General features: G+C 42.3%; 1 protein-coding gene across 1 annotated transcript; it reads left to right on the top strand.

Moving 5' to 3' along the window:
- Positions 1-3,139: 3,139 nt before the first annotated feature.
- LOC112560785 (CD109 antigen-like) lies at positions 3,140-11,351 on the top strand. Its single transcript, XM_025232846.1, has 16 exons — positions 3,140-3,269; positions 3,664-3,885; positions 4,761-4,938; positions 5,257-5,440; positions 6,311-6,336; positions 6,476-6,674; positions 7,185-7,255; positions 7,580-7,705; positions 7,911-7,962; positions 8,151-8,235; positions 8,604-8,712; positions 9,276-9,356; positions 9,668-9,811; positions 10,068-10,292; positions 10,617-10,715; positions 11,169-11,351. Exons 4-16 carry the CDS (start codon positions 5,368-5,370, stop codon positions 11,334-11,336), a joined length of 1,458 nt encoding a protein of 485 aa, XP_025088631.1. The 5' UTR covers positions 3,140-3,269; positions 3,664-3,885; positions 4,761-4,938; positions 5,257-5,367; the 3' UTR covers positions 11,337-11,351.
- The last annotated feature ends 211 nt before the right edge of the window (positions 11,352-11,562 follow it).

Genomic DNA, 11,562 nt, shown 5'->3' with positions numbered 1-11,562 from the left:
GAGTGAGTGAGTGAGTGAGTGAGTGAGTGAGTGAGTGAGTGATGAGTGAGTGAGTGAGTGAGTGAGTGAGTGAGTGAGTGAGTGAGTGAGTGAGTGAGTGAGTGAGTGAGTGAGTGAGTGAGTGAGTGAGTGAGTGAGTGAGTGAGTGAGTGAGTGAGTGAGTGAGTGAGTGAGTGAGTGAGTGAGTGAGTGAGTGAGTGAGTGAGTGAGTGAGTGAGTGAGTGAGTGAGTGAGTGAGTGAGTGAGTGAGTGAGTGAGTGAGTGAGTGAGTGAGTGAGTGAGTGAGTGAGTGAGTGAGTGAGTGAGTGAGTGAGTGAGTGAGTGAGTGAGTGAGTGAGTGAGTGAGTGAGTGATGAGTGAGTGAGTGAGTGAGTGAGTGAGTGAGTGAGTGAGTGAGTGAGTGAGTGAGTGAGTGAGTGAGTGAGTGAGTGAGTGAGTGAGTGAGTGAGTGAGTGAGTGAGTGAGTGAGTGAGTGAGTGAGTGAGTGAGTGAGTGAGTGAGTGAGTGAGTGAGTGAGTGAGTGAGTGAGTGAGTGAGTGAGTGAGTGAGTGATGAGTGAGTGAGTGAGTGAGTGAGTGAGTGAGTGAGTGAGTGAGTGAGTGAGTGAGTGAGTGAGTGAGTGAGTGAGTGAGTGAGTGAGTGAGTGAGTGAGTGAGTGAGTGAGTGAGTGAGTGAGTGAGTGAGTGAGTGAGTGAGTGAGTGATGAGTGAGTGAGTGAGTGAGTGAGTGAGTGAGTGAGTGAGTGAGTGAGTGAGTGAGTGAGTGAGTGAGTGAGTGAGTGAGTGAGTGAGTGAGTGAGTGAGTGAGTGAGTGAGTGAGTGAGTGAGTGAGTGAGTGAGTGAGTGAGTGAGTGAGTGAGTGAGTGAGTGAGTGAGTGAGTGAGTGAGTGAAGTGAGTGAGTGAGTGAGTGAGTGAGTGAGTGAGTGAGTGAGTGAGTGAGTGAGTGAGTGAGTGAGTGAGTGAGTGAGTGAGTGAGTGAGTGAGTGAGTGAGTGAGTGAGTGAGTGAGTGAGTGAGTGAGTGAGTGAGTGAGTGAGTGAGTGAGTGAGTGAGTGAGTGAGTGAGTGAGTGAGTGAGTGAGTGATGTGAGTGAGTGAGTGAGTGAGTGAGTGAGTGAGTGAGTGAGTGAGTGAGTGAGTGAGTGAGTGAGTGAGTGAGTGAGTGAGTGAGTGAGTGAGTGAGTGAGTGAGTGAGTGAGTGAGTGAGTGAGTGAGTGAGTGAGTGAGTGAGTGAGTGAGTGAGTGAGTGAGTGAGTGAGTGAGTGAGTGAGTGAGTGAGTGAGTGAGTGAGTGAGTGAGTGAGTGAGTGAGTGAGTGAGTGAGTGAGTGAGTGAGTGAGTGAGTGAGTGAGTGAGTGAGTGAGTGAGTGAGTGAGTGAGTGAGTGAGTGAGTGAGTGAGTGAGTGAGTGAGTGAGTGAGTGAGAGTGAGTGAGTGAGTGAGTGAGTGAGTGAGTGAGTGAGTGAGTGAGTGAGTGAGTGAGTGAGTGAGTGAGTGAGTGAGTGAGTGAGTGAGTGAGTGAGTGAGTGAGTGAGTGAGTGAGTGAGTGAGTGAGTGAGTGAGTGAGTGAGTGAGTGAGTGAGTGAGTGAGTGAGTGAGTGAGTGAGTGAGTGAGTGATGAGTGAGTGAGTGAGTGAGTGAGTGAGTGAGTGAGTGAGTGAGTGAGTGAGTGAGTGAGTGAGTGAGTGAGTGAGTGAGTGAGTGAGTGAGTGATGAGTGAGTGAGTGAGTGAGTGAGTGAGTGAGTGAGTGAGTGAGTGAGTGAGTGAGTGAGTGAGTGAGTGATGTGAGTGAGTGAGTGAGTGAGTGAGTGAGTGAGTGAGTGAGTGAGTGAGTGAGTGAGTGAGTGAGTGAGTGAGTGAGTGAGTGAGTGAGTGAGTGAGTGAGTGAGTGAGTGAGTGAGTGAGTGAGTGAGTGAGTGAGTGAGTTGAGTGAGTGAGTGAGTGAGTGAGTGAGTGAGTGAGTGAGTGAGTGAGTGAGTGAGTGAGTGAGTGAGTGAGTGAGTGAGTGAGTGAGTGAGTGAGTGAGTGAGTGAGTGAGTGAGTGAGTGAGTGAGTGAGTGAGTGAGTGAGTGAGTGAGTGAGTGAGTGAGTGAGTGAGTGAGTGAGTGAGTGAGTGAGTGAGTGAGTGAGTGAGTGAGTGAGTGAGTGAGTGAGTGAGTGAGTGAGTGAGTGAGTGAGTGAGTGAGTGAGTGAGTGAGTGAGTGAGTGAGTGAGTGAGTGAGTGAGTGAGTGAGTGAGTGAGTGAGTGAGTGAGTGAGTGAGTGAGTGAGTGACGCCATTTTTCCTCCCGAATAGCGAGTTACACTGCCCCGGGGCCGCCGATAACTTTATACGTGAGAAGCCAGACCGGACAGCTTCTCCGGGCTCTCGTGCATACGAATTTTTCGCTCCTATCCACCCGGATGAGCTCTATTACCGATTAGACCCCTTCTCCGGTCTACATGCATACGGGGCCTGATGATGCTGACTCACTGATGTGAAGAGTGACCGTCACCCTGCTACCTGACGGATGGTGGGGAGGTGATGTAAGGCTGACTTGCTGGTGGACAACTAGACAGTTGAGGTTTGGACAAGCACAATGTTTTGTTACTCATTTGTCTGATATAACTTTTGTCTGTCCTTAGCCTCTTGTCTCTCTTGAATCTATGAACTTTACCAGCAACTAGTTTTAAGAAAGACATAAGTGCAGCAGCCAGCTCAAAGGTGCAGACACAGAAATCCATCCAGGAACGCAGCAGACATCGTGACAGATAAACTGAAGAACATAAGTCACAAAATTTCACACAGATGAACAAACAAATATGAAAAGTGAGGGAGAGGAGTCATCCTCGAGCCAGTTAGGCGAAGGGACATCACTCTCACAGTCTCATGGTTTCTCCCTGAGCCTAAACAAGCAGCACTTAGATTAACAACAGCCAACTAGAAACAATTGTAATCACGGCAATGAGTGTATAAAACTCTCTCCCGTCATGTTTCGGACATGCGGTTGCATCAGAGCTGAAGTAATTAGGTTTCAGTCCAGTAAAGGTGGGACATCAGCACCTGGTCCTCGCTCACCAGTTGTTTGATTGACCATCGTCCAAATCTTACGTCCTGGAGTTTTGAGCCAGAAATGCTGCCCTCTACTGGAAGGGGACATGGACAGGGGCCGGCCCCGCCAATGCTACAGACAGCATCTACTCACACCTTTGGGCAGACGACACGTGACGTCATAACGTTGGCTCTGAGCGAGAGAGAGAGAGTGAGGAACAAAGCAGGCATCAGCAACAAAGGTCTGTCTTTATCTGTCCTATTATTCGAAAGAAAAATTAACACAATCATTGGACAATAGCGGTAAACATGCACTTTCTCATACACACGAGATTCATTATTCAGTGCGTCCACCGATAAGTGCATGGACTATATTGCACGGGAAACACCAAAAACAACAAGAACAATGGCAGACGACAATGTGCAGATGAGATGTTAAGAACGACATAGAAAGAAGAGAGAAATAGGTGGAACATATATGCCGGATGGCTTAAAATATAATTTTCTAACAAATGAAAAAAAACCTGAGAAGACAGGAAATGGAATAAAATGTATAGAGATCTCTGTTACTAAACAATTTTTTTTATACATTATTCACTGACATGGGATTTTTCCCTTATCTGCAATGTTTTGCAGTTGTGTGTCTCCCTACACCGCCTACACACAGAACAGCAGACCCATCCTTGACTTCTTATCTTCTTCATAGGGACATAGAAAGGCCTTCCATCTGCTGTTTTCAGTCTTCAGTTGCTGCATCATTGACATAATTTAATAGAAGATAAAAGTGTGGAATGCACTAGATCAGTGTATATAAGACTGACACTTGAGTCTCAACTTCACTACAGGTAGTGAGGACAGGTAAGGGTAGTTACATATCTACAGCTATATGATAATACAGTGATCATCCTGCCAGAAATGTTGCTGTCTCTATTTTAAAATGCATCTTTAGTGTTCTCTTTCTCAACAAAAGTCTGTCCTCAGTTTTGTCTTTTGTTGTTGTTGGGTTTTTTTATTGGCTATTGTTTTTGTTTTCTGTTTGTTTGGGGTTTTTTCTTTGTTTATCTTCCCTTAATTCCTTTTTGGTATATTTAATTAGCAAAATAATTCCCTTCTTTGCGTTAAATCGAAAAGTAGTGTTTGAAGTCTCTTACATCTAAGGTAAGTTGAGCAGTTATGTTGCAGGTGGCAAGTTGCTGTAAACCCTGATATCACTAGCTAAACAGTCTTCTGTCTTGTGTTTTATACACTCTTGAGACTTGACAGGAGACGCCCAGTGGTTCCGAAAGTTTTTTGACAATTAAACATTGTCATTACCAAATACACTAATTACCTGATAGCCTTGTTTGAACACAATGATATTTCAATCAATTTACATACCATCTGTTTTAAATTACCTATTTGTACAAACGACGGTTTTACAAACATAAAATGTTCGTGAAAACGGAAAGCATTATGTACGAAATAAAAGTTTGACGAGAGCTTGGTATTATCACAGATCATAAATTTGGCAATTTTGCTTACAGGTTATACCATGAAAGAAGTGAAACTGTATTTCATGATCTAGCCATTTATACATAAAGCTTTAAACAACTCCAGGTGTCTCTAGCACCTGCTTAAACTGACTTCACCTGTGTTATTTCAAAGATCTTTTGTCAGGCCTGTCTTATCTCACTGAACTTTAGTCTCATGGCCATTCCTATCTCTGGACTGTAAATGTTTCTGGTCTTTCCTAGGTCTTAAAATGGACGGGGTCCTGGTTTTTCTGGTCCTCTGTGGGACCCTGGCACCTGCACACAGTGCACTTACTCCTCCTGCAACCTTCCTTCCTTCCAACCCCTACACCACCACTCCAGCCACCCCTCCTCAGCCGACGACTAGAGCTGTGACAACCGTGAAACCAAGTGTCATGAGGTAAGGATGAACGACCCAACCTGAGATCATCATTCCACTCCACAACCACCTCTCGGCCATTGGTTACTTCAACAACTTCTTTTTATTTGTCAAGAAGTTTCACTGATTCACTTGCATCCTCACTTTTTCTAGCATCTATTAAACTTTCAGATACTGTATAAGCTTATATTTTGTTTTATTTATGTTGAAGTCTTGTTCAGTCCAACTTTGGCGATTGATAATAAAACAATCAAATGTAGACAAATAGATTGAAGTATTGTACACAGTCATTCAGACATCCTCCCCAGAAAGCTTTCTAACATTATGTGTACCGTGCAGTGGCACCTACCTGCTGACAGTGCCACAGAAAGCTATACCGGGTTCAACTTCACCCTGGGGTACGAGTCGTTTGTCGACAGACCGGTGGAGCTCCATGCCAGAATCTATGAGATGGTGTATGATGGTGCGGCGGGTAGATATGCATACCCGACTGTCGTCACCGCTACTGGCTCCTTTGTCAAAGGTCAGTGGACTTCTTGCGGACTGAGGTTTTGGGAGATGTCTGGAAAACTGACAAATACTTCCAGATTTTTACTGTGCTCCAACTTGTAGATATCTTCTTCTTCGTCGTTCACTCAAATGGACACGCCTGCCTCCTGCACAAATGATGCTGTGCGCCGCAGGTCCTCCAGGCTGCCGTGTAGCTTCCTCAATACTGGCGTCTCATCAGTCCAATGCTGCCTGATTCTTCGTGCATGGGACATTCTTGTAGTAGATGTGCTGTTGTCTGACTGCCTGTCTGGCACGGGCACTGGTCTGTCTGGCCGATCCGGAGCTTTGTGTAAAGGTGGTGATTGAGACGGTTGTGGCCTGTCCTCAGCCTGAAAATAATGACCTGCTCAGCTCTTGTAAGCAGGTAGTATGGTCGTTTCGGTTGAAACGTGGGTGCTGCTGCAGCCACTTGTTGTGCTGTTTGGCCTTGATGATGGATTTGACTTCGCTGTAGGTGGTGACCTGTCTTGCTGCTCTTTTTTGATCCTTCCTTGGCAAGAGTGTCTGCGGCTTTCGTTGCCAAAAACCCCACAGTGGGAGGGAATCCACTGTAAGACGACTGTGCAGTCTCCGCATAAGGAGGAGAGAGCAGTGGACAGGCCGTTCAGTTTCTTGTCTCTGGCAGTCTGTAAGGCCTGCAGAACAGACAGTGCGTCCGTAAAGAAGACGACGTTGTTGGAGGTGTCTGGACTGTTTTTAACGTGGGTGGCACCGGTCTGAATGGCAAACTTGTAGATATGAGGCTAATAATGTTTATATTTGTATTTGGTAGAAGATACAGAATTTATCGTTGTTTTGAAAGATGCAAGCTACAAAACAGCAACTTGATGGTTTGTTTCAGGTCAGCCTGGTCTGCTAGACCTGCCTGTGAGTCCAGTTTTGTTCACTTTGTTGTATTAATTCTGTTAGTATAAAAATAATTGCTGACTCAATTCACATTGTTATTCCTTATAAAAAAATCAGTGTTTCGTGTTTTTTTTTTTAAATTTGTTTGCTTGACTTCTAGTTGCCGTCCAATCTGAGGCAAGGGAATTACTACTGGGAGATGGGCTGTAACGACTGCGATTTCCTCCCATCTACTAACTACAACGACTATGTTGTTCACACCACAAAATACTATGTTAGTGGAGGGCTAAACGTGGCCTACGACGTTACAACTATTCTGGTACAGACGGACAAAGCCATCTACAAGCCCGGACAGCTCGGTAAGTCCTTTTAATTGTTTATTTGTAGATTACAATGTTTTGTCAGCGGCAGCTGCTAGAAGGAGAGAAAGAGAACAAACGAAAGGAAACTTTCACAAATGAAGTGCACTGAGCTATAGAGAAGAAGGAATTTAAAAAGGAATATGTTCTGGTGTATCACAAATACAATCACCAAATCCAGATGAGACAACAATAAGACAGACAGCAGCGCCCTCCAGCCGCTTGGGCCAAGGGACATCACTCTCCCCTGTTCAGTAAACCTTCAATAATCAAATATTTTCTCAGCAAATAAATAAGATTCGCTAACTACAAAATTTTTGGCCTTTTTTGACCTTTTCGTCCAATCACATGAAAATAACTCAGCTGCCCCTGTCGACAATTAACCAATCATAACAAAAGGTCAGATGGTATCTCAACCTGACATTACATGTTTGTCAAAGATGGCAAGTCTTCTATATAAATTCATGAACAGCATTTCTCTGACAGACCCTGTAACATTTTATTGTGCAGTGCATTACAGGGTGTTTGCAGTGTACCCAGACCTCAGGATGTACACTGGAAAATTCCAGATAGAAGTTTCGGTAAGAGGTTGACAGATAAAACCTTTCTCGCTAACCCTTCCAGTTGCCTTCTCATCAAGCTCACAACAATACTGTTATATCGCATAAGTTGATGTTTTTATATTGAGAGTAAAAGGGAAGTTTGGCATGTTAAATATAAATATCAGTGTGCTTGCTATAATAGTTTACATTTTTATTTCTCATTTCAACTGTTGCAGATATTGGTTATAAGTCAAACAGGTCTATTAAGCCTTCGTTCACTTTTCTTTTAACTAACACAGCAAATACTACCCAAAATAACAATGGAAGATAGGTCTTAAAAGTTAAGGACATTGCTGTCTACAGGATCCTAATGGAAATAAAATTCAAAGGCTGTCGGAAGTGTCTGGAACACAAGGTGTAGTGGAAGGAAGTCTAGGGTTAGCCGACAAGCCTCTCTTTGGAGACTGGACGATCTCGGTACAAATTCAGGTAAAGAGAGTTGCTTCTGTATTTAATTTAACAACAAATGGATCTACTATGCATACGCGTGTGTGTGTATGCTTGTGGTTGTGTGTGTGTGTGCGTGTGCCCTATCAGAGGATATATATTGTGAGTTGTGCTCATTCTCTCACAAAAATCTTTCCAGCAAATGGGTTTATGTGACTCACGTTCAGACAATATTGTCTTTTTGCAGACAACAACACGTTCTGACTCGTATTCTAAGAAGTTCTCGGTGCAGGAATACAGTAAGTACTGAAAACTTACTGCAATGTCACATGACGTACAACTAGCAATCAGCTGTCTACTGCAGCTTAACAACATTCCTTTCAATCATTTATTGTAGGTCTATATACTCTTGGGTATTTTCCGGTAGTATTTGGAAAACATCTTTTGAAAATTGTTTGACGCAGTGTTTTGTTTAAATTTGTTGCAGCCTTGCCGAGGTTTGAAGTCAACGTCGACGTACCGTCCTACGTGCTGCTGACGGACGAAGACGTCAAGGGATCCGTCAAGGCCACGTAAGTGTTCTTAATGAGATAGTTTGTCGCGACACAGTAGTTCGCTACGTCGACAAAGGTTGATAATTAATGCCAGACTGCAAAATGTAATAAAAAGAAAAACAACTTTTGACATTTTTTGCTGCAGCATATAACTACGCCATTCTTTCTCATGATTTATCAAACTCCTTCAAAAGGTTTTACTCATTAGCTCGTCAACATCCAGAAACAGACCAAGGATTTATACATATTTTGCATAACAATGATTTTTAATACAATATAAATTCAATAAATAAATGGGATAATGATAGAAGCAAGAAAGCAACGTTCTACACGAAAAAAATTTTCATTCAGTGATTTTTCCGACTCAATATATTCTTTGTTTGCAGCTACACGTTTGGTCAGCCGGTGAAAGGCATGGTGGAGCTCCACGTGTCCTCCATGGCGGGGCTGGACTACTGCGGCAAGGAACCTCCCTTCATGCAGATCGCCTTTGACGTCAGTATACCGCTGTTTGGTTTTTTAATTTAATTTTTTTTTTTTACGTCAGTCTACGGACTTGTTTCTGCTTTTGACGTCAGTCTATGATCTTGTTTCTTCTTTTGACGTCAGTGTATGAACATTGCTTCAGCTGTCGACGTCATCATTGTAAATTCAAGTTGGCTGAAACTATAGTTTCTGAAATTGTATCTTAGCAAATGAATAATAATTAAACTGCACAAATAGAATTTACACTCAAAATTATTGATAAGAAATAATCCTATAAAAATACTTACCTGACTCAACTATAGTCAAGTAGATAAAATCCTTTTCGGGAAGATAATTTTATTAGATAATGAACGTTGGTGATGGTCTTGATGTAAATGTTTTCGTTTGTCTTCAGGTTTATTTTTAATTTGACCTTCTCATCATTCAAAATCTGTTTATCAGATATACTCACTCAAATATCTAGACCTGCAGGTGTTGTTGTTGTTGTTGTTGTTGTTGTTGTTGTTGTTGTTGTTGTTTTACTGATTTCCTTCGTGCTTGAAGTACAAGATTGCTCCTGTCCTTTGATGCAGATTGACGGAGAAGCGAAGTTCTCTGTACCCCGGGTAGACATCAGCCGTGTGGTGAGCACCTACGACGGTTCTCAGATTAAGGTGTGTATAGAACACAATCACACGCAGAAAGGAAGAAAGTAGAAACATCTGCATTCTCTTTTTGAAGAAGAAAAGCATTGAAATACATGTTTTGCATATCTAGGTTTTTCTTCTGCATTTGCCGAATTTGTTTTTTAGACTTTTGAGCATGATTTTCAAACTTCAATACTAATTACGATTACCAGTCTGCGATATCAGATTCTTCTCGAATGTCTCTATTTTGCGTATATTTAAAATAACTAATTCATGTAAAGAATTTGGTAAAGTAACCCAGACGACAAAGTAAATATGTTTAACACACTTGTGTTTAGATAACAGCCATTGTCAAGGAGACGTTGACGGACGTGAAGCTGCAGGGGTCGGCGGTGGTGACCTACAGGAGCACGCCGTACAAAGTGACCATACTGGACAACACGCCTGGTGTCTTCAAGCCTGGACTTCCATTCAGTCTCTTCGTGAGTTGTCTGTCACAAAGAACACGACTGGAGAAATTATTAGCCTCGCATTCTAGAAATGAGTGTTTTTAACGTATTTAATTTTTAAATCCTTGCCTGCTGATTCCAGTATTAACACACAGGGTCCGAAATATTTATTGCTTGATTCCACGCGCTGTTGGCTAAACAGGTTTGTGAAGAGTGTAATGGCCAGTAAAACTTGATTTCGCTTTATGATAAATATACAACTAACTTGACGGATCTTGGTTTTGCACAGGCCAAGGCTTCAATGCAAGACGACAGTCCAGTGGCTGGTTCCACCACCATGACCATCTTCACAACGGCTCACTACAATATCCCCGCGGACAACAGCTTCCTGTACGGGGTGTCCCAGTTCACGGGTACCTACCCGTTGCCAGTAAGGACGATTGATGTTCCTCCATCCGGTGTAGTCAAGATCGACATCGACATCCCCTCCAACGCCACCTCGCTTGACATCACTGTGAGTTTCTTGGGTATTTCGGGTGGAATGGCTAATAGGAAGCTAGCAGAATTCACACTTTTAATTTCCTTTTTTTCAGGGACTCTCTGTCACCCTTCTCTCTCTTATCCTCCTTCTGTGTGTCTTTATATCTCGTCCATCAACTGAATCTGCACCAAAATATGTATTTTATATTTCACAAATGCTGTAATCTTATAAAACCATAATTTAAACTAACAGCTTTCTATCTCTCTATCCACACTGATTATTTTATCTCAGTCAATCTCTTTAGGTAATATATGATGAGTTCTTATACACGTCTTTGTCTTCAAACTTTTCAAACAGGTTGACTTTAAAGGCGTGAAAGCCAGCAAGAATATCAACAAAATGTTCTCCATCAGCAATAACTACCTGCAGCTGACACTTCTCGACAACAACCTGAAGGTAGTCCTTGTTACATTTAGTATTCATTATATTAACTGACAGTGTTCACACCGAGCTAGCCAAAAGATCAAAGCTCTTCAATATTTTGAGAAAATGTCTTTATGAAAATTTTATGAAAAATCAGAATTACTGTATACTCAGTAAAAACTTTATAAATCAGTCATTACCATATCTAGATGGATTCTGCTTAAGAAGCCATTTTTGAGTCTTATTTATGTAGTTTGTAATAACAGTTTGTTACTGTTATTCCCAGATGTCAGAAGCCGAACTTAAGTATTACTGAGAAAGATTCCTGTGACCTGCATAATGATTTACAGAGTGTTTAAGAGAAAATTGTAGTATTCCGTGTAAATTTTTCGAACTAAGGATACCTATTCAGAATGTCATTACTTTGACAGAAAGCAAATGGAAGTGATAGGAAAATGAAAAAATCAAAGTTTGAATTTTGTACAGAGTGGTCAGACAGCCCGCATTCAAGCAAAGGCCACGGAACCCGTTTATCGTCTCTGGTACCAGGTAGTCGCCCACCTTATGTTTTGCATGGCTTATTATTATCATTGTTGTTGTTGTTGTTGTTCTTGTTGTTGTTATTATTGTTGTTGTTGTTGTTGTTATTATTAAAAGCAGTTGCCAAGTGACATCTATGGCGGCACATCATAGAGTTCTTCCACCTTTAGATAATTAGTCTGCTTGTGGCAAAAACAATTCCCCAGACGAGGCATTGCTGGTAGTCTTTGTTGTCAGATCCGATCCCCATTCTATTAACTTAAAGTTTTTAACATTAGGCATCCTTTTCTGAGCTTCTGAGCCATTTTCTTGTTTTTTTTTCCCCCTAATATTGCATTCG

This window comes from Pomacea canaliculata, linkage group LG3 (assembly GCF_003073045.1).
Source record: "Pomacea canaliculata isolate SZHN2017 linkage group LG3, ASM307304v1, whole genome shotgun sequence".
NCBI classification, from domain to species: domain Eukaryota; kingdom Metazoa; phylum Mollusca; class Gastropoda; order Architaenioglossa; family Ampullariidae; genus Pomacea; species Pomacea canaliculata.
This window is presented reverse-complemented; position numbering and strand designations above follow the sequence as displayed.

What these genes read in the sequence shown, in the direction of transcription:
- LOC112560785 (XM_025232846.1), top strand. Translation starts at nt 5,368, where the DNA reads ATGGTGTATGATGGTGCGGCGGGTAGATATGCATACCCGACTGTCGTC. An exon ending in CTGGTCTGCTAGACCTGCCT is followed by an intron (nt 6,337 to 6,475) that starts GTGAGTCCAGTT and finishes CTTGACTTCTAG; the next exon opens with TTGCCGTCCAATCTGAGGCA. An exon ending in TTCTCGACAACAACCTGAAG is followed by an intron (nt 10,716 to 11,168) that starts GTAGTCCTTGTT and finishes AATTTTGTACAG; the next exon opens with AGTGGTCAGACAGCCCGCAT.